We start from the raw sequence: 22939 nt of genomic DNA on the forward strand, positions 1-22939 counted from the left end.
CGGAGATCCCGAAGCATGGCTTTTGAATCCAAACCTCCAGTTTTTGCCGAGGCTACGCGAACCCAAGCAGTCGGACAGCCTCGGAGTAACGGCGTGGCATGGTGCATGGCGTGGCGCAGTAGGAGGAGCTGCTGGCGTGATGCGAGAAAAGCGCCTCGCACTAGGTGGGACGGCAGAGGGCCTGCGTAACGGATTGGAAAGATTGCAGCTCTGTAAAATGCAATATCTCACTGCAGAACTGCTTACAAGAAAAGAATATGGCATGCATTTTGGCGTGTGTGTGTAAGTGAGTGAGTATATGTGTGTGTGCGTGTGTGCGTCTGTGTGAAAGAGGGAGAGAGAGCGAGTCGTATGTACGGGTGCGTGTATTGCTTTCACCAGGCACGAGAGGCCGGTTTCTGTTCTGCCTGGTTAAATAATGGTGTATACCAAACACATAAATGTGGTTTAAGAGAGAAACGAAACCTCGTACGAATATTTTTTTCCCGTAACATGTGCATGACTAGGGTCAGCGTACAATGTCAAGTTGGAATTCTGTTGTCTTTTATTCCCCTTATACTTTTCCCCATTACAGGAGAGCCAGCCGGTCTGAGAACTGGCTAAGTTCCCTCTCCTTCCTTCTTCCTCCTCCTCCTAGGATTTCAGTCAGAGAATGCAACATTAAGTCTGTCCTGTGCACACAGTGCTGTAATACCCAAAGGTACACAGAAAGGTGTTTAAATTGACCGACAAGACATTTTGTTAGTTATTACAATTAGAGTTTAACGTCCCAGAACCACTATATGAATATGAAAGGTGCCGTAGTGATGGGCTCTGGAAATGTCGACCCACTAGGGTCGACACTTAAAGCCTGCGTGCTTTTAAATCTGGGTAAATGGGGTTCAAACATTTTCGTCTCCATCGAAATTGAGGCCTCCATGACCGGGATTCAATGCCGCGACCTTAATTTATTAGTACTATGAAGATCAGGAAGAACGTCGTAGTATCTAGGAGCTTCTTTTTACCAAATATATCATGAGAAAAAAAAAGTACCACGTGCGTTTTTGGTTTAATGGTATATTGGTTATATATCCGTTTAATGTTACGACTAATGCACTATTGATGTCCTTGCCTAAGTATGCGCGGCTTGTTGATCGGTGTCTGAAACGAAGTAGTCGCTGAGAGACAAAACCGCTGAAGACTTCATCGAACGTTCTTGTTCATGTCATATGACGCGGTACTGCGCTTTGTACCAGCTGAAGTCTCGTGTCCGAAAAATGGGACGAGTATTTTCTTTGCTCACGCAGTGACATTGTTGAATTTCTCGCAATATCTAATCCCACTTTTTCCTGCCCATTGGTCATTTATGCTGCAGCAGTGGCTGCAATATAAGAGATTAGTGTTTCGCAAGAAACCGTGAAATCTCACCCGGTTTCAGCATCGTGTGTCTGTGTTCTACACGTGTAGATTTTTCGGGGAATCAACGTCATCCAATGATTTCACATACGATGCCTTCGGCACTGTAGATAACCGCAAGCAGCGCATGAAGTCCGGCCCTGAAAAAAAAAGAAAATAAGAAACAAGTTTTATGCAATATTTTCACTAATAGAACGGAAAGCTGACCTGATGTATCAATGAAACAAAACCTTTAGTGCATGATTTTTATAAAAACAGAATTTCTGTTAGCAAGTAAATCGCATACAGAAAACTGCTTGACAACTTTACACTACGCCCGGTTTTCAACGTAAGTACGGCAGCTAATGAGTTATATCAAAAACTATCTATTGCTGAACACTTTGAGATTATACAAAAGTTCATTTACATATCAAGGCACCACCCGTTTTATAGCCGATCCCCCAAGGTGAGTTTGATAAGAGTCAATCAGCTAACCTAATGGCTGCGAAGCGACGGCGGCGAGCCCAGAACCCCAGTACGAGCAACGAGAGAGTACTAGAGAGCTGGAAAGGCAAGCTGCGACAGAAACCGCGAAGCGATAGAAGGCCTACACCAACGACGACACGCCCCTACGTATATTACTGAGAGGTGTGAGCGATTGGTTTCAGCGCGAGGCTCTCGCTATAGAATGAATATGTACAACCGTCAGGACCTTTAACTCGAGTGCTCCGACGCATGGCCTCGGCTCGCTTGGACTAGATTACTCTATATGCTATCTTTAGGTAAAGGTAGCACATACAGTAGCTTTAGCTTGGACTGAGGTCCGCGCCTCCAAGCGTTCAAACTGATATGCTCGCTGCAGTTAATGAAAGATGGAGCGCACGTCGGTTCCACTAGTAAATTTCTGTTTCCAGTCTGCCTGACCGGCGGGTCAAATGCATTCACTTCGCATCTCGTTTTCGCCATGTTTCGCTTGCGCCTACATTATCACTTGCACCCATGGCATTCGTTGTCACATGCTTATCTCGACAATCAACAAATCGCGTGCGATAGCTTTCGCACCTTTCCAGTTTTAATTTTCAGATGATGCCCAGAGGAAATCCCATGTATAAAAAGCAGCGCAAATGCACGTTCATGGCGTTTCTAAAAGTTGATTTGATTCGATTGATTGATATGGAGAGTTTAACGTCCCAAAATTACCATATGATTATGAGAAACGCCCTTGTGGTGGGCTCCGGAAATATCGACCATCTGGGCTTTTTAACATCCACCGAAATCTGTAAAATTGTACAAGAAATAAATCTGAAAATTGGTGGCAATGTTCATGCACCGTGAATTGAACTGTTCTCGCACTTAAGAGTGTGCCTTCCTGCTGGGTTTATGCTGCACGGAAGATGGGGTTTTGGAGAGCAATGTTTACGCGTGTTCTCAGTAAAAAGGACGCGTGGATACAACGCAAACAAAGCAATTTTCGTGCGTTGTTATTGCATAAAAGCTCAAAACTTCATCGTGTAATCAAATTGTTCTGACACGTTAAACCCCACATATTGTTACGCGCACAAATATTGCACTCCAAGACCACATCTTCCGTGCAGCGTAAACCGAGCACGAAGGCACAATCTAAATTGGGGGGACAGTTGAATTCACGTTGTCTGAGAATTATTGAATCAGAACATGAACAATGCCACTGCATTTCAGATGTATCGCGCAACTTTTACAAGCGCCATGAACATCCGTTTTCTCTTCTTTTTATACATGCGATTTCCTCCGCGCATCAGCTGAGAACTGATGGAATGATATGTGCGGTTTAACGTCTTAAAACCACCATATGATTATGAGAGACGCCGTAGTGGACGGCTCCGGAAATTTCGACCACCTGAGGTTCTTTAACGTGCACCCAAATCTGAGCACACGGGCCTACAACATTTCCGCCTCCATCGGAAACGCAGCCGAGAGAATTGAAACTGGAAAGGTGCGTAAGCTGTCGCACGCAATTGGGAATTGTCGAGATAAGTATATACGACAACTAATGGCATGGGCACGAGCAATAACGTGAGCACGAGCGAAACGTGGCGAAAACGGGAGGCGAATTGAGTGCATCCATGACGTGCACCACATGTACCATGTGATAGATACACTTGTTCGTCGTCTGCTAGCCGCATTTTCGTCTGCTAAGCCTATGGATCCTGCATTTGAAGTCATTTCTTTCTTTGCAGTTTTCTCTAGTAAATAGTTGAAATGTAAACAGTTTTATAGTCACTTTTGCATTCACGCGCCAATTTTTAATCGGGATGGACCCTGAAATGCAGAATGCATCAGCATAGCAGACAAAAATGTGCCTAGCACACGCTGAGCATGCGTATCAATGACGTGGCGCACGTGGTGGTAGGAGTATCGCAAAACACACGGTGCGCATGCGCAATGTTTCCGACGATGGATGTTACGCGGCGCTAATAGTTCTGTTGGCCACGCGCTCACTTGTACGCTCTTACTGGGCTCGCCGTCGTACGCGTACAGTAAGCGTCTGGTATGCAAACTAATCTTGCTGTCTGAGTACCACACGCTTTTGGTTTCACGTCACCGAATCGAATCCTATTTATTCTGTCGACTACTGAGCTCGCATTGAATGCGTAATGATGTTATAAAGCACGAGTTTTTTTTTGTTCTTTCACGCCTTTCGTTTTGCTTCTTAAGGCCGGTGCACACGGGCGACTGGCAGGGGTCGCACGACCATTTGCGACTGGCGACCAAAAAGCGACTGATGTTCACGCCGGCAGAGGCTGCATGCTAGCGAGCGGAAGTCGCAAAACCGGAGAGTCACGTCCGGATCTCGTTATCAGCGAGAACTCTGGAGACCGGCGCCAATTAACTGATCGCCGCCAGCTGAGTGGGCGGAGCAAACCGAGCGTGCTGCATTTCTGGTTTTTATCCGTTCAGCGCAATAAAAAAACAAACGACGAAAATTGAGCATCGCTGATTGGTTCCAGCAGCTTTGCGACCGCCGTCGTGCGACTGAAAAATCGGTGAGGAAGTGACTAGCCAAAGCAGTCGCTTTGCGACCGTTCGCGACTATTTGCGACCATTCGCAAATAGTCGCGCGACCGCTGCTAGTCGCCGGTGTGCACCAGCCTTTACTACAGCACTTTCCTTTAGTATTTGAGCATGTTGCACTGTGTTTTGAATGGCTTTGAGATCTCTAATCGTTACTGTTTTGATTCAGTAAGCCTTTAGAAGCTTGCTCCTTTTGCTGGCGGCTTGTCGTACGGCGACTGCAGGCGTGTACACCAGTGTTGCCAGTATGTACACTTTTGTGGGCGCCTCTCAAAGTCACCTCTCCAGTGATTCATACAATGCTCACAGATGGCGCGTTGCCACCCAAGGCATTTGTTTTTGATGACCCGCACCCTCGCCTCCTCGATGTGGCTTTAAAAGAAAGGGAAGGGATGAGAAAGGCGTGTCTACGCTCTAGTGTGACGTCGTAACTGTCTCTCTCAGGTCATCTCAACAATGCCGCACGAAGGATGGGTAGTGGTTGAGAGAAAGGAATGTGAGAAAGAGAGGAAAAGAAAAGGGGGTCAGTGGTGTTTCGTCTGGCCACGCACAGAATAATAACGCGCTGGTCCTTGCGATCCTTTCGTCAGTGTTTCCGTGTCTTCCTGTGTGTGCGGCGCTAAAGTTTCAATGTGTTGTTCTCATCGCTTTGTCGGCCCGGCAGAATGCGACAAGTTTCTACGTTGAGAATTACGCGCGGGTACAGATATCCTCCCAAGCCCCTTCACCTGCCTGCTCTCAATCCCGCTGCAGAACACCTGATAACTCCACGTCTGCCATTTATGAGCGTAAGGCATTTGACTCACGGCAGCAGCCAGTATGGTATGAAGGAGCAGGTGTTTAACGAGCCGATCGACGTGGCCAACACTGTGCATTGCCGGCCGCGGAACGTGGCCAACAACGCTGCCATCGACGTACACACCATGCGCCGGCTCGTTAACAAGCCTTCCTACAGAAACGGTCTCGCCAAGAAACGTACCGTGCACCTCCGAGCAAGCTCCTCTAGCATCATTCACTTTGTGGTTATGGCGGTTATTTTTTGTGCCTGTAAACGGATTTGGGCCTTTTGACAATAGGTGGTGTACTGAAATGCTGATATGCTTCATTAATTTCTTCACGGGGACGCTGCCCGACCTAGGAAGCTTACAGAGACCTGGAGGCGCAGCCAGACTTCTTTCAAGTGTAAAGTACCTACACTTACCCCCTCCCTTCCCAATGTATGGTGGAGCCCATGTTTGTATTTGTGCGTGTGTGCAGCCTGTGCAAAATTGTAAATATTCGGAGAAACTTGAACCCTCCAAGCCCTCTACCCCTTCCCCGACTATGCCTGTGAAGGAGCCCTGTAGGCAATTAAAAACTTTCTACGCATCGCTCAATGGTGCAAGGTTGCAATAATTCTATTTATTTGGTTCATTAGTCGAATAAATTTCTCGGCTAGTACGAAAACCAGAGCAACAGCGGAGCGACATGTACCTGCGTGAGTGGGTTGGAACATTTCACCCCGTCCACCTTACACACGCCGTTCTCTTTTTACTCTGCAGTGGACTCATAATTGGTGTGCACGGCACTGTTGCATAAAAAACATAAATAATTACCCAAACAAAATTAAAAAACCGCAGCCCCTACAGCTCTCCAACAAAACATTTAAAAATTACCTTTGATTGCAACCACAGCTGCACAGAGATAGACACGGAGAACTGAAGCATCGTAATCAAAATGCGTAAGCGAGTTCATCTGTTTCGCTGCAGCGAAAATTGAAAAATTACGGCACAGAAGCAGGGGGGGGGGAGGGGGAGTGGTTAAACCTCCCTGGTTATGCTGATGGTACCTCATTCAAATAATTGGAGGAACGGTCGGCGGATATCCCTGATTTAGAAAAGCGCTTTTCTGGCGACAAGCATAATCCTGTAATAAAGCGCTTTTCTGGTGATAAGCATAATACTGTATTAAAGAGGCTCACAAATTATAGGGTAATCAATCCAGCCCCTACAATTCACAACACTTCGAACACACTAGCACGCACGCAAACAAAACGATCAGATACAGCGCTTTCCTGCAACGAACTAGACAGACTACTCATCTCGTATAATTCAAAATAATCGCGGAAGAAAGAAGCAACAGCTGCAATCACTGGCTTCAATTCGCTACTTTGCGCCCAGTCAACGAAAGTATTATAACTCACCGGAAAGTAGTTTGGTCCGGGTGTATAGCTCGATTGCAAGGGATACGCGCTGAAGTGCTGCACCGAGCTAGAATGTGGGCCGCCCCTCCTCGGTGACACTGGCATATGTTTCACGGCTACGTCGCTAGTGTCCGCAAGAATGCTGTCGAGGGGACATCACGTGACATCATTTTGATGTAGGTCCGCCATTCAGCGAGGATGACGTCACAAACACGCGAGCAACACCGAGACTGCAGAGGCACTGCGTGCCGATAAAGATAAACGCCGGTTGGCCGATTGAGTGGAAGCGAAAAGCTTTCAGAACTCATTGCCAGCTGCTACGCCCTGTATATGGCATGAATTCCAAAGCAGTTACACCACACGGTGAGCTGTTGCCCGAGAAGGATGTTTACGTCGCAGAATAGTTTGATACATGAGCATTGTCGGTGTGATCGAGGCTGCACGTGTGACAACGCACGTATTATCCGTGGTTGCGGCAAGTTACGCAAGAACCGCCTGCATGTGCAGCGCCTGCCTGTATCAGTATAGGCACGCATGCGTCGCCCCTTTGCGACAGCGATGAGAAACGCCGCGATTCTTGCTCTCGTAGCCGGCGCGTGAATGGTGATTACAGTTGTCGTTTCACACGATTACTACGAGCCTTAATAGGCACAACTTGACTTTTGATAGCAGAAACCCCAGGCAGCTGCCAGTTTTAACTGTGTGTCGGCGAGCAAATCGTGTATCGATTTGCACCCGTTTGTTTGTCTGTTGCTTTGCACCGTTTTAACGCGATAGCGTTAAGAAGCTTGTTTCAGGAAAATTCTGGCGTCGGCGTCGTTGGTTGTGAGCGAAAAAACCACGATCTTGAGCTTGACCAAACGTAGGGAAAGATGCAAATAAAATAAAAATAATAAATGCTAGGTCCGTATGGGGATCAACCCTATAGGTCGTTTGCGTGGCGAGCGGGTGTTATACCACACAGCTACACATCTGCTTGTTTTCCTTACATGGTATTTATTAAAGATGTGGTTTACGTATATGAATAGCGTAAACATACTCGGGGCCGCTTTGATAACTTAAAAATAGCCATTACAAAACAAAACCTATACAACGCTGTGTCTAAAAGGGTATTTGAGCGGTACACTTCATGAACTCTGGATACCAGTCCGGCTAAAACTGCAGTTGTTCACAAAAGTCCTCTAGCTGCACACAGTGATTTGCACGAAGTGTTATCGCGAAGACAGCATTGGTTCTGCATGCCTGTCTAACATTCGAGTTTTCCCTAAACTATGCATGCCCATTAACAAAGCATGTGAAATGGCATATCGTGATATCTGGGTGATACAACGTAACGTATGGTATGACATCTCAAACCCAGCGGTGTTTTTAAGAGCCCTCCGCATAACGTACCATAAGAGGATGGCGTCCTTACAATTATTAGAAATGTTCTATTGTTTCTTGACTTTAATAGAGGCGGCATTTGATTCAGGATACAAGGATACCTATGGTGTTTAACCAGGCTTTTACGTGTATTGTTTCTGTATGCCCTTCATAGAAAATTGTCTTGGTTATTGGTGAAATAGGCGTTTTACATCACACGTAATAGCACGACATGACCAGACTATCCAAGATATTGCCACGTTCCATTTCTCAAGTATTCTTATCGCCCCAAAACACTACACAATTCTCAGCGCAAACCACGCCTGCAGTTTTTGAGAAGCTTCCAGACTTTAGTAGATCATTTCGATGAGATCACGCCCACTCTGTGAACTGTACAGATTATTCTGGAGCCTACGCCCCCGCCAGCGATAACGCTAGAACATTCGATTGGCAAGAGTATAAATGCCGACGCACTTCGCTGCTCTTGAGTAGTTGATCGGCGGCCGACGCTCCATTCACTGCTATCTGTGCAAGACTGCCACTGTAATCAAACTTTCCGTTTACCGGGCACAGGTTAGCCTAAATAAACAGTTAAATCCCAACACAAAGTATCCTGTCTGCGGCCACATCACGACCTCGTGACATCTGGTGGAGGTGCTGCTTCGTTCATGTACCGGACGCCCCCGTCAAGCCGTGAACCCAGCCCACGTCGCGGAGAAGACACCGACGCCAACCAAGAGCAGCGAACAAGCCGCCGACAGCAAGGTCTCCCACCGGAGTACGGGCTTCTACAAGACAAGGCGCGGAAGACCAAGGCCATGACCTCAACTGCCGCGACAATGACAACAACAGCGCCTAAGCCCGCGATCGTCATTCATCAACACAGGGAACCACCAACGTTTCATGGGTCATCGTTTGAAGACCCGGAAACCTGGCTAGAAACATACGACCATGTGGCTGCCCTCAACCACTGGGACAATTAAGAAAAGCTCCATCGTGTGTACTTCTACTTGGAAGACACCGCAAGGACCTGGCTCGAGAATCGGGAGTCCACGTTCCGAACGTGGGATGTCTTCTGCGGCGCATTCCCGCAAACGTTCGCGAGCGTCGCTCGCAAAGAGAGGTCCGCTGCTCTATTAGAGACCTGAGTTCAGCTACCAAATGAAATGTTGCCATTTTCACTGAACAGATGACCCGCCTATTTCGTCACGCTGACCCAGGCATGCCTGAGGAGAAGAAAGTTCATTTCCTCATGCGAGGGGTCAAACAGGAACTCTTCGCGGGACTTATGAGGAATCCCCTGGACACCGTCCAAGAATTTGTATCCGAGGCGACCACTACCGAAAAAACCCTGGACATGCGCACCAGACAGTATAATCCTCGCCTGAGTCCAGAATGCGCTGCTGCTCAAGCCAGTTACTCCGAAGACCTGCGTGAAACAATCCGAGCGATCGTGCGGGAAGAGCTGCGCAAGCTGTTGCCTTCGGCGCAGCCTCAAATTGATTCAATCACCGACATTGTGCGAGAAGTTCAGAAATCGCTTCGAATTCCCCAAACACCGCTGCCCGAGCCAGAAACTATGAGCTACGCCGCTGCAGTGCGCCACAACGCTCCTCCCCGTCCACGCCAAAACGCCGCCCCGTCGCACTTCCGTCACCAGACGCCACCAACCCCGCCAACGTCCTACCGTTCGCCAGCGGGCCAGCGCAGTGCGCCGAGGAAAACGGACGTTTGGCGCGCACCTGACAACCGCCCGCTCTGCTACCACTGCGGCGAAGCCGGACACATATACCGCCGTTGCCAGTACCGACAGATGGGACTGCGTGGCTTCGCCGTCAATGCACCGCGTCCGCAGCCAGGAGAACGGCCACGTGACATCGCCGACTACCTGACAGGAACTCAATGGACACCACGAAGTCCTTCCCGTTCGCCGTCGCCCAGCCGCCGCATGTCACTGCACCCCCGGCAGTATTCTGGCCCAACGCGGGGCCGGTCTCCTAGCCCGTATCCGGCACACTAAGGGCAGCAACCGATGGAGGTGCGGTTGCTGTGCGACGAACTACCGAAGATCCGACGACGACGACGACGACGGCGCGACGGAGCTTTCCAAACACAACGCCAACCAGGCAAAGCCCTGACGGTGAAAGCTCACTTACCAAAGGTGGCCTGACGACGCAACATGGAAGCAGCGGAACGAGCCGACGCAGCCGTGACCCGACGCCACGTCCTAACTGTAATGCGAGACGGCGAACTAGCGACCTCGACGTTCTTATCGACGGCCACAGTATGACCGCTCTCGTCGATACTGGAGCCGACTATTCCGTCATGAGTGGGTCATTCGCCGCAAAGTTAAAGAAAGTTAGGACAGCTTGGGAAGGTCCTGAAATGCGCACAGCTGGAGGTCATCTCGTAACGCCTGCAGGAATCTGCACAGCGAGAGTCACCATTAACGGCCGTATTTATCCTACAGACTCCATAGTCCTACAGCGTTGCTCGAGAGATGTCATCCTTGGTATGGACTTCTTATGCCTCCATGGTGCTGTCATCAACCTAAGAACAAAGTCGATAACGTTATCCCCAGAAGAAGCACTACCGCCACGCACGCCGTCAGGAAACCATGCTTTGAATTTGCTGGAAGAACAAGTCACCATTCCGCCTTGCTCCAGCGTCATTATTTCAGTCGGCGCTCCTAAATCACCTGACTTGGAAGGCGTCGTTGAAGGCAGTCAGCATCTATTGGTCACCCGAAATATTTGCGTCGCAAGAGAAATTGCAGAGCTGCGTGGAGGCAAAGCAATGGTTATGCTCACGAACTTCAGCAATGAGTACAAACATGTGAACAAAGGAACAACGGTCGCATACATCGAAGAAATTGTGGACGCCATCAGTGCTTTCGCCCTCGCCGATTCTGCGGAACCTGCTCAGAGGAACCAAGGCCCTCCCACAGCTTTCGACGTCAATCCCAGACTTCCGAACCATAAGCAAGAACAGCTCAAAGCCCTGCTGCTGCAATACGGAGATGGCTTTTCATCGTCATCAAAAATTCGGCGGACCCCAGTCACGAAACTTCGCATCATAACCGAAGAAAATGCCAGACCACTCCGTCAGAGTCCGTACAGGGTTTCGACGCGAGAACGTGAGGCCATGAAGAGACAAGTTAATGAAATGCTGCGGGATGACATCATCCAGCCGTCCAAGAGCCCATGGGCGTCCCCCGTGGTGTTAGTGAAGAAAAATAATGGTACCCTACGTTTCTGCGTCGATTATCGCCGCCTGCACAAAATCACAAGAAAGGACGTGTATCCTCTCCCACGAATAGACGACGCAATTGATCGGCTCCGTAACGCCAAGTGCTTTTCGTCAATGGACCTCAAGACTGGTTATAGGCAAATCGAAGTCGACGAAAGAGACCGAGAGAATACGGCGTTTATAACACCGGACGGCCTCTTCGAGTGTAAGGTGATGCCCTTCGGCCTTTGCTCAGCGCCTGCAACTTTTCAACGCGTTATGGATACAGTGCTGACAGGATTGAAGGGGCAGACTTGCCTTGTGTACTGGGACGACGTCGTCGTATTTTCCTCGAGTTTTGACGAGCATCTTCGGCGCCTTGAAGTTGTATTTCAAGCCATCAAGACATCCGGGCTCACACTGAAGCCAGAAAAGTGCAGATCTGCGTACGAGGAGCTCTTGTTTCTGGGACACGTGATTAGCAATTCTGGAGTTCATCCCTATCCACGGAAAACAGCCGCCATCGCCGACTTCCCACCGCCCACTGACAAGAAGGTGGTGCGCCGATTTCTGGGCCTGTGCACCTATTATAGGCGGTTCGTGAAAAACTTCGCCCACATCGCCGATCCACTCACTAACTTTACCAAGGCCGACGTGGAGTTCAAGTGGGAAACGCCGCAGGAACACGCTTTCCAGGAGCTTAAACGTCAGCTCCAGACGCCTCCGTTACCTGCTCATTTCGACGAATTCGCCGAGACAGAAATACACACTGACGCAAGCAGCGTAGGTCTTGGCACCGTTCTTGTGCAGAGGGCTGACGGACTTGAAAGGGTTATTAGTTACGCCAGCCGATCGCTATCCAAAGCAGAAGCCAATTATTCCACAACAGAAAAGAAGTGCCTCGCCATCATCTGGGCTACGTCGAAATTTCGCCCCTACCTCTACGGCAGGCCCTTCAAAGTTGTGAGCGACCACCACGCCTTGTGTTGGCTAGCTACCTTGAAGGACCCTTCAGGTCGCCTCGCACGATGGAGCCTGAGACTTCAAGAATATGACATTACCGTCGTTTACAAATCCGGCAAGAAACGCTCCGACGCCGACTGTCTCTCTCGTGCGCATGTCAACCAACCACCACTCGACGACCCGGATGACGACTACTTCTGGGAACTATAACTACCGACGACTTCGCTGAACGACAACGGGCCGACCCAGAACTTAAGGCCCTAATAGAATCCCTCGAAGGTAGGACCGCCAAAGCCCCGAAGGTAATCAAGCGCGCACTTTGGTCGTTCTTCCTGCGAAATGGTCTTCTCCAAAAGAAAAACTTTTCACCGCTTCTAGCCAAGTACCTCCTTGTGGTGCCTTCAGCTCTGCGACCAGATCTCCTGCAGGCCCTGCACGACGATCCGACAGCAGGGCACCTCGGTGTTCTCGCACGCTCGCGAGGGTACAAGAAAGGTACTATTGGCCACGTCTTACCACCGACGTCACTCGTTATGTGAGGACATGCCGGGACTGTCAACGACGCAAGACACCACCGACAAGGCCAGCGGGACTTCTGCAGCCAATTGAACCACCTCGCCGACCTGTCCAGCAGATTCGTATGGACCTACTGGGGCCATTTCCGACGTCGGCTTTCGGGAACAAATGGATCGTGGTAGCTACCGACTACCTCACCCGCTACGCCGAGACAAAAGCCCTTCCAAAAGATGGTGCATCCGAGGTAGCTATGTTCTTCGTCGAAAATATTGTCCTACGTCACGGCGCCCCGGAGGTCCTTATCACCGACAGAAGAACGTCATTTACTGCTGACCTAACTCAAGCGATCTTGGCATACAGCCAGACAAACCACCGCTGGACGACAGCGTACCACCCACAGACCAATGGCCTCACCGAGCGGCTAAACAAGACGATCGCCGACATGCTGGCAATGTACGTCGATGTCGAACACAAGACGTGGGACGCCATTCTTCCGTACGTGACCTTTGCATACAACACGACGGTGCAAGAGACGACGCAGATATCTCCATACAAATTGGTCCACGGAAGGAGCCCGGCAATGACGCTCGATGCCACGTTACCCAACGTCACCGACGAAGAAAACCATGATGTGAGTGAGTACCTTCAACGCGCCGAAGAAGCCCGACAACTCGCGTGTCTCCGCATCAAAAACCAACAGACGGCTGACAGCCGCCGTTACGATCTTCGACGACGCTTCGTGGAATACCAGCCCGGTGAACGTGTTTGGGTGTGGACGCCGATACGCCGACGTGGACTAAGTGAAAAGCTTCTGCGACGCTACTTCGGACCGTACAAGGTGGTTCGACGTCTCGGCCCACTTGATTACGAGCTTGTCCCCGACGGCATCACGAACTCTCAACGACGCCGATCGCGACCTGAAGTCGTCCATTTCGCGCGCCTCAAGCCGTTTCATGCGCGTTAACAAACTGAAACAGTGTTTTTTTGTATTATTATTATATTGTAATTTATTCATTGTACTTTCTTGCATTATCATTGTCCCTTCATATTTAGTTAAAGCATCGGGACGATGCCTTTTTCAGAGGGGGGCAATGCCACGTTTCATTTCTCAAGTATTGTTATCGCCCCAAAACACTACACAATTCTCAGCGCAAACCGCGCCTGCAGTTTTCGAGAAGCTTCCAGACTTTAGTAGATCATTTCGATAATATCACGCCCACTCTGCGAACTGTACAGATTATTCTGGAGCCTACGCCACCGCCAGCGATAACGCTAGAACATTCGATTGGCAAGAGTATAAATGCAGATGCACTTCGCTGCTTGCCAGTTAGCTTCATCGATTTAGACGTCTCGGACGGCTCCGGACGGCCCCGGACGCCGGCGCCGCACTCGTTTTTCTCGGCGACCAACTGGAAGCTCCGCCCTCTGGTCCGGGATCACTCGGACGCATGTTCGTTTTTCACGTGCCTGGCGGCCTGCGGGTGGCCCGGGACCGCCCGAACAATTTCTTTCGGGCCGCTGGCAGACGACAGCGCGGTGCGCATGCTGTGCGGCCATCTTAAGTTAGACACGAGAAATTTTCGATGCGCTCTTGCTCTCTCTTTGGTTTTTTGTCCGCTTCTCGCATGTTTCTGGATTTCGCATTGTTAGCGCATCCAGTTTTTGTCATCGGTGTTCTGAGCCACGTCGAGCATGTGCGTATTCCCGAAGGTCGGGCAAACACGTGTTATACTCGCTAGGAGAAACAGCGGTGGAACGACCGCGCCGGTCTACGATGCGCACGCGCTCGAGTAGTTCACTTACAGTAATTTGCATCAGAATAGAAATATGTATAATTCACTACCTAACTGCTGTTTAGGTTGCAAATGAATCAGCGTTGTGGCCTGTCTTTCAGCTATGGAGGGAGCAGAGGCAAAGCCGGGCATAGCAGACGCCACAGCGGATGCAGTCAGCATCAAGCGCGCAGATGGCCCGAGGCTGCTCGGGCTGGCTCGGGACTTTTAGATCACGTGCATGTGATGTAACCACCTGTGAGCTGAGGAGTCCGCGGGCCGTTCGCGAGGGACCCGGGACTTGGTAAATCAATGAAGCTCAGTAGTTTATCGACGGCCGACGCTCCGTTCACTGCTATCTGTGCAAGACTGCTACGGTAATCGGACTTTCCGTTTACCGGGCACAGGTTCGCCCAAATAAACAGTTAAATCCCAACACAAAGTATCCTGTCTTCGGCCAAGTCATGACCTCGTGACAATATATTGAGCGGTACAGTGGGGACAGAAATACAATACCCAATACATCATAATATAAATATTTTCTTGAGCGACAGAACAAATATTCATAGGAGAATCTGGCTGTCAGAAAACGCACTGATTCGTATACTTCACGCATGAATCCTTGCAAATAGGGAGGCGATGCGAAATCAGTAGATATACGACTAAATTAGGCAACACATCCGAGAAATCCACTTGGAAGAATGTTAGAAGCACTGGATGAGCACAGTCCCAAAAATATCAAAAACGCCACACGAGTTGTGAAAGATGTGTACCAACTCAAAATCACCTGCGCAAATAGGTCTAAAATCACTGTCTCGCCTCATTTGTCCGTAGGTTGATGACGAAATGAAGGCAGCAAATATTTGGCGAAACTTCTGTATGTAAACCCTCAAATAAAATTTTTTGCGGTTCGTAGAATATTCTAGTTGCCAGAAACAAGTTGCATGCTTTAGCTCTGCTGAAAATAGAGAAGTTGTATGGAATAAACGTCCAGTCATAGGATTTTAGGGTGGGTGACCACTCTTTACTATAATGTGCACTTGATCCATATGCATCTAATGGTACCATATGTTTTTTGGTGGCACACAAGACTTTTGAACACCCTCGAAATAGGTTAGTTTAGAAGTCCATGGGCCAAACCACAGTCCCAAGCTTTTAGCAAAGTTTATTCGCGCCCCAGAAATTTTCTCGAATTCCCTGATTGTTGGCACCACCATTTTTAGACTAGACAGATCGGCACAAAAGAACGCTAAGTCATCCACATACGCCAATACATTTACCTCATTCCCACAAGCACTGAAACCACAGAAACAATGTACTTTTTGCTCTTTCCTTACATTTGAATGATTTTGGGGGGTTTAACGTCCCAAAACCACCATATGATTATGAGAGACGCCGTAGTGGAGGGCTCCGGAAATTTTGATCACCTGAAGTTCTTTAACGTGCACCCAAATCTGAGTACACGGGCCTACAACATTTCCGCCTCCATCGGAAATGCAGCCGCCACAGCCGGGATTCGAACCCGCCACCTGCGGGTCAGCAGCCGAGTACCTTAGCCACTAGACCACCGTGGCGGGGCTGCTCTTTCCTTACAACACGTCTACTTGTGAATACCGTGAAGATACCTTCCTCTCCAATTGAAAACGCAACGAAAGAAGTCACTTTCACGCTTTACAAACAAACGCGTCCTGTATAGACGCTTCCCAATACAACATAAAACACGGCAGTTATAATGCGTGGTACAAGTGTACATTACCATCATGCCTCGGAACTTGCGATTATCTTCATGACTTTATGGTATAAAGCCGTTCACCAACACGTAACTATGCCTATTAAGGGCACGTAGTCGGGGTATAGCAAGCACGAAAAAAGTTCATGCAGCAAGTGTGATTTCACACACTAAGTACTACCGACAGGATATCGCTATCACGTTAAACTCTTCAAGCGGAGTTTAATGGTCCCCTAATTTCTTTATGATAGCGGACAAACAAATTTCTTCTATTGCTGCCCTTGTGAGTTTGTTACAGCTTTTTTGTATTTCCTTTTTTTATCTTCTAGAAGAGTCGGTGGCTATAATTGGCATGCTTATTTCTATAGTGGCGCCATACTGTAATCTGAGTATGTAAAAAATAACTTAATGAGGTTATCGTAATGCTTTGCAAGAGCTTTCTTTAGTGTTACCTGATAAGACTGAGCGTTTTTATCGTTTTCTTTTTAATACGCCTTCGGTGACGGAAACGGAAACGTCCTTTGGTAAAACACGCTTTGATGAAGCTTTGTCTTTCTGACGAAGTCACTGTTGTCGAGAGTCACCGCCGAGGGGCGATGCTCACGAAGAAAAAAATTGGCATTTGATTTGAAAATTTCAACCGCCGTACAAGCAGCAAGGTCAATCTAAATAGGTCAATAAAGTCGGAACGAAACGTGGTCTGAACCTATTGCGACCGACATCAACAGCCACGTGACGATCGAAGCGCGACTGGGTGAGGGGGGAGGGGACAGTTAGTGAGAACAAAAAAATAATAAATTCCTATTTTGAATAGTTTTTTCTATTTTAATAATTACATAAAACAGCAGATTGCTTCATTAAAGCTTTAGTTTTTAGTATGCATATGATTGAGGCGGCAGTCTGGTAACATGGGCCGACGGATTTGAGGGCGTATACGGGCAATATGCTATCAGAGCTTGTGCAAAGCTTGTGATTAGTTCGGCGTGTTCTTTGGTTCGGCACATTGCCACGTCAACGAGGCATCGTTCACTTTTTCTTCGTGCTTTCGTGCGTACTTTCGGAAGTTTACTCATTATTATGTGCGTTTCACAGTTCAACTAGCTGAAAGAATGTGCAAATAGACACTCCTGTGAATGCCGACGTGCCCTCGCTTTTGGTTATACTGTGGACGTGACAGGCTAAGCAACAAGACGCCGTACTCTACGGCTGCCAAAATTATATTTTCAAAACTGCTGTCTCACGGCAGTAGTTTCCAACGATTGGAAAACGTGAGTTTTCGAACTATTATGCTATATTGTGCTGGTGAAGAGTTGTCTCACAATTGCCCCAGTGAAGTTTCTGGTGCGTATTCAAAGTACGTCTTTTGGCTAATAAAACAACTATGTTTCCTCAATGTTTGCTATTTTTGTTTCTTTTCCCTCTCGCATACAATTGGCGAGACACAATTAAGGCGCAATGAAATCACGGAATAATAAAGGAACCGTAGCAGGTCAGCAATTAGGAAAATCTTCAAGTTCGCGCCATGCAGGGCAAATGCGCGACGTCGTAACCACTTCCGGTTCTGACGTCATATTTTTTAATTTTTTTTGTTAGTTGTTCCTTTCTCACGTAGATGGCGACGATGGCATTGAGCCGCCAACTACAGTGGATCCATGGGCTTCTATGGAAGCTACGCTACCAGTTTACATATACCTTGCAAGCAGTCTGTTCGGCATCCTAGATGTTCGCAATGATTTCCTATTCTATGTGAGCTCAGCATACTTTTCTTGATCCACGCTATTTCAATTTCAGTGTGGTTAGGTTAATTTCTTTTTCCCGGACCTTTCTTTGCGGATACCACATGTGTAAAAGACGACGCGCTGCAACCGCTGTTCCACTCCGCAGTTTATCGACGGCTGATGCACTGCTCACCGGTATCGGTGTACAGCGTGTAATTCTTGTTCTCAAACTTTCCGTCATCCGGACCGGCAAAATAAAGTTTCGTCTTTGCCGTCAAGATCACCAGACACGCTCGTATGTGATTTCATTTATACATTTAATTATAGTGTATACGTTTTGCGTCACGTGCAGAGTAGCACGCAGAAAGAAAATAGAATGAAATGTTCAACCAAATATGATGCTCTGTTAATAGATAGTCACGAGCATGCATGCTGTGTGTGCGCAAGTTTCATCTAGGAATTCATTATTTTGTCAGGTAGAACGGAGGTGGGTATGCCGGTATCGCTTCGCATACACAGGTGCGACACTTACTCGTTCGTTGGCAATTGATTAGCCTTTGCCTGGTAGTGCGTGAACGATTCAGTCTATAGACGCCAACGAACGGACAGAATGTGCGCAAACACCAGGGAGCTGAAAATAACCAAAGAAGCTTCGAGACAAGAAGAAAAAGAAGTGAGCGAATCGCACTGAGCAGTGAAGGGCGATCTTGAGAACTATCTGCAAGCCCTCGACAGGTTTCTGAGAGTATTAGGGGCCACGCGCAAAAAAAAAAAAAAATGATTGGCAGTGGAGCTGCTCAGTACAGACGTTGACTCGGTGTTGTAGAGTCAGTGCAAAAGCCATTGGAACGCAATATATACATATATATATATATATATATATACATATATATATATATACATATATACATATACATATATATATATATACATATATACATATACATATATATATATATACATATACATATATATATATATACATATATACATATATATATATATACATATATACATATATATATATATACATATATACATATATATATACACATATATACATATATATATACACATATACATATATATATACACATATACATATATATATACACATATACATATATATACACATATACATATACGTATATACATATACGTATATACATATACATATATATATATACATATACATATATATATATATATATATATATATATATATATATATAATGTGGGCATTTAAAGCATGCTTCTTTCCTTCTTCCTCACCTGTACAAAACCATCATCACCTAGTGTTCATCTTCATATCTTCATCGTTAGTCGGGATGACCTTGAAGTCGGTTCTCTGCCTCGGAGGTAACGGTTTTGGCCACGTCGTCTAGGCCTAATAAAGGCGTGTAAAGGACTATGTCGCAATATATATAAACCCAGGGTTTCATATACACGACGCGATTGCAGCCAGGCTTTCTTCCTTCAGTAAAATCTGGTTTATTCCTTAGTGAGAATGGTGCAAGTAAAACCAGTTTCTTTTTATTGTTTCCGCGTTATTTCTTTTTGAAAAAAGCCGCATGTCAGAGGAATTCCTTGTAAAGACAGTTATTGCGTAGAACAGTCACTGGAAGTAGCAATGACATATTATACGCTTGAACAAAGCACATGTGTAAAAACAAACGTTTTCTAATTGAATAAATTAGAATAAAACTACGATAGGGTGACGTTAAAACTATGTTGACTTCTGAACACAAAACAGCGTTATTCTTATTATCCTTCCAGGGCCTACGTGTCGGACGGGGACAATACGCTGGGCGAGTGATTGGCTCATTACATACATAGCCTATTATGCAAGGTCAATGACAACTATAAATCGCATAATATTCGTGAACGTCGACATTCCAGAGGACAATGCAAGAGTGCGCTCGCAAGGCCCGACCAGCGCTGCTTGCAACTAACGTCCTTGCACCCTGGTGATTAGTTCCAGCAGAGCCTTGTTGCAGATGTCCGGGTAGCGTGCGAATCCGTAGTGCGATCCATCCTCCAACTCGATTGCCTTCAAGCCGTCACCGCTACCTGTGAATGGAGAGGGCACCATTGATGTCTTTAACGAACACTTGCATGGCATATTCTTTAACACTTGTTACTTTTCGGCGAGGCTAAGTGGAGGATGGTTCTGTCGACAGCACTCACATAATATAACAAGATGTCATTTAGTATAAACGTGACATTAGCAACTGATTGTGATAACCACGTCATATAAATCTGCAAATGTAATCTTGGCTCTAATGGAAGTATTCAGTAACTGCCGATGCTGGGAACGAACGTACGCGACTTAGAGAGTTTCAATATTTCCCGTTTCACTCAGTGAGTGGGATACAAAAAGAGCAAAGACCAGAACGAACAAACTAGACGACTTCACAAGAAGGGCTAAATGCACCGGACAAAACTGGTATGCGTCAAGTTCACTGGTTTATTGATTAGTCCTGGGGTGCTATGCAGAATAGTCCGCGCTTCTCGGTCAGGGTAGCTTGCTGCGAGCTCGCTCCATACGGTGGCCATGGCATGAAGACAGTGCGGAGCGCATGATAGCAGCGTTGATAAAAATGGCTAAAGAAACGAGCCTGGCGTTGGAAAGTGCATGTGGGACATTTGCTGCGGTTATCAAAGAAACACCGCGTGTGAACACGCCAGCGCCGTCACTCAACATTTTAACACTGCAGCAGCGTCAGCGTGATTGTCGTGCTATCTTTTTTGCCAGTTCAACACACGCCTCATTCAGGCGTGTTCGTGGGCGTTTGTTCTCTTTTGGGCACGTTTTTTTCGTTCCACATGCAGCATAGAAATTTCCACTCTCGAAGGCAGCAAGGGTGCACACGCAGCACTCTGGTGCTGCTCGTTTCGCTTCTATCAAATATTGCCGATAATTATAACTACAGGTGGTGGTCCCCACAGTAGCTAGCATCATGGCAGCAAGGCAGCTGTGAGTGGATAGATACTTCGTGAACGCGGTGAAATCAAATGCCAGACACCGTAGCCACGTCATGATATTAACGTTTACTTCTGTGTGCTTGTGTGAATAGTCTGTGCGATAATGCTGATAGATTAATCGCGCCACTCGACGTGAGCACTGCTCCTCGGCAACAGCAAACGTGGTGGGGATTGCCGACCCTCGCCGCGGGTGTCTGCCAATCAAACTGATTGACACGTGAACTCGGACACAAACTTGTTGATTCCGAGAAGGCTCCAGTTCAGCTTGTGACAGAAATGTTTGTTGCGTTGGACGCTAAGCAGCAGCTTCTTGCATATAAAATAATTTGGTCAGCTTGCTCTAATTGTGCAAGGCAGGAGCCGTAGAGGAGCTTGTGACTACCTAGCGTCTTCCAGCTTTTTAGTCGGTCGTCTCCTGCTTTGCTTGGTAGGCTTCGAAGTGGAGACCACAACACCTGTCTTAATTTTCATGATATAATTAGCTAACACTTAATGACTACTACACTGAACAGTTTTGTCTCTATTAATAACATTTTGATTAAAATGCAATAATTATCTCGACAACAATTAGTAAGCCCATGATTACTGTGGTGTTATCTAACATAATCCTTATTAACATTATCCCTGTAGTGGAGCATACGCACCAACGCGTATGCGCCTTCGGAAGACAACAAAAAGCCCGTGCTCTGCTTGCGCGAGAGTTTGTGCCGCCTCTGCCAGACTTGCCGTACGCCCACTTTCCGTTGCGACCTCGCTGCGACTTCTCGGCTCGAATAAACGTCATCACATTTGGTGGAGGGTGCTGAGATCCCCAAGAAGACCTGGAGCTCCGCTCTCGCAAGTTGCCTGAAAGACTACCGCGAAACATGACTGACGCAGTCGCCAACCAGCCCGTCCCAGCCCAGCCAGCACCATCGGCTGCCCCGTCGACCTGCCCCGGTGCTACCCGTCAGCGGGACCCACCAATCTTCAGCGGCAGTGGTGAGCAAGACGTCGAAGACTGGCTCTCCTTGTACGAACGCGTGAGTGCCAGCAACAAATGGGACAACGACTCCAAGCTTGCCTATGTCATCTTTTACTTGGCTGACGTCGCCAAGCTATGGTTCACCAACCGCGAAACCGCCATCGCCAGCTGGTCCACCTTCAAGACCCTCGTGACCGAAGCGTTCGGCCGACCAGAGGTCCGCAAGCTCCGCGCTGACCAGCGTCTGCGCCACCGAGCCCAGCAACCTGGTGAGACCTTTACTAGCTATATTGAGGATGTGCTCGACCTCTGCAGGCGTGTTAACTCATCCATGCCTGAAGAAGAGAAAATTCGACATATTCTCAAAGGCATCGAGGATGGCGCATTCCAGATGTTGCTGGCGAAGAGCCCGACCACGGTGGCGGTCCTCGTAAGCCTGTGCCAGAGCTTCGATGAATTGCGTCGTCAGCGTTCCATCGCCCGACAGAGTGTTCCATCACCAGATTCCATCTCGGCCGTCGCACTCGCCAATGGCAACGTTCACCAAGGAACTCTGTCGAACCAGATTAAAGACTTCATCAGGGAGGAAGTCGCCCGACAGCTTTCCCTGCTGCCGCATAGTGACGCGCCCACGACAAGCCTCCCTTCGAATATGCAGCAGGCCATACGCACTGAAATTTGCAATGCACTCCCTACAGTTCCGGCCTCTTACCCGTGCACTTCGGTGCCATCTGATCTCTCAACTGCTGGCTACGCACCAACTGCGCCGCCTTCACCTCTCAGCTACGCAGCTGTGGTCGCGCGGCCCCCACCGCATCCAGTCGCCTTATCGGCTCCAACTCCTCCGGCAGCGCCACCGGTTTACAGGCCCTCACCTCGCTTTTTCCGTCAATCTAATGAGTGGCGCACCCATGACAACCGTCCTATCTGCTTCGCGTGTGGCATCGCTGGCCACATTGCACGCTACTGCCGCCGCCGTCCCACACCTGCGTACGCCTCCTTTGGAACTCCTACCTATGCGTCGCAGCAGGCCACCTCGTCTGCATACGAACAGAGGCACTCTGACTCGGATCGTCGCCCATCAACTTCTCGTTT

The 22939-nt window shown here is 48.1% G+C and overlaps 1 protein-coding gene across 3 annotated transcripts in view; it reads right to left on the reverse strand.

The window, feature by feature from the left end:
* Nucleotides 1-19406: 19406 nt before the first annotated feature.
* The window catches only part of LOC119169514 (uncharacterized), a 35484-nt gene continuing 31951 nt past the window's right edge, over nt 19407-22939 (reverse strand). For all 3 annotated transcript variants that reach the window (XR_012886961.1, XM_075877605.1, XM_075877598.1), the window contains one exon: nt 19407-19965. Coding sequence is in view for 2 of the 3 variants with exons in the window: in XM_075877605.1 (XP_075733720.1) it covers nt 19844-19965 (122 nt within the window). In the remaining variant the exon portion in view is untranslated. The remainder of the gene's footprint in view (nt 19966-22939) is intronic.

This window comes from Rhipicephalus microplus, chromosome 2 (assembly GCF_043290135.1).
Source record: "Rhipicephalus microplus isolate Deutch F79 chromosome 2, USDA_Rmic, whole genome shotgun sequence".
Taxonomy (NCBI): Eukaryota; Metazoa; Arthropoda; class Arachnida; order Ixodida; family Ixodidae; genus Rhipicephalus; species Rhipicephalus microplus.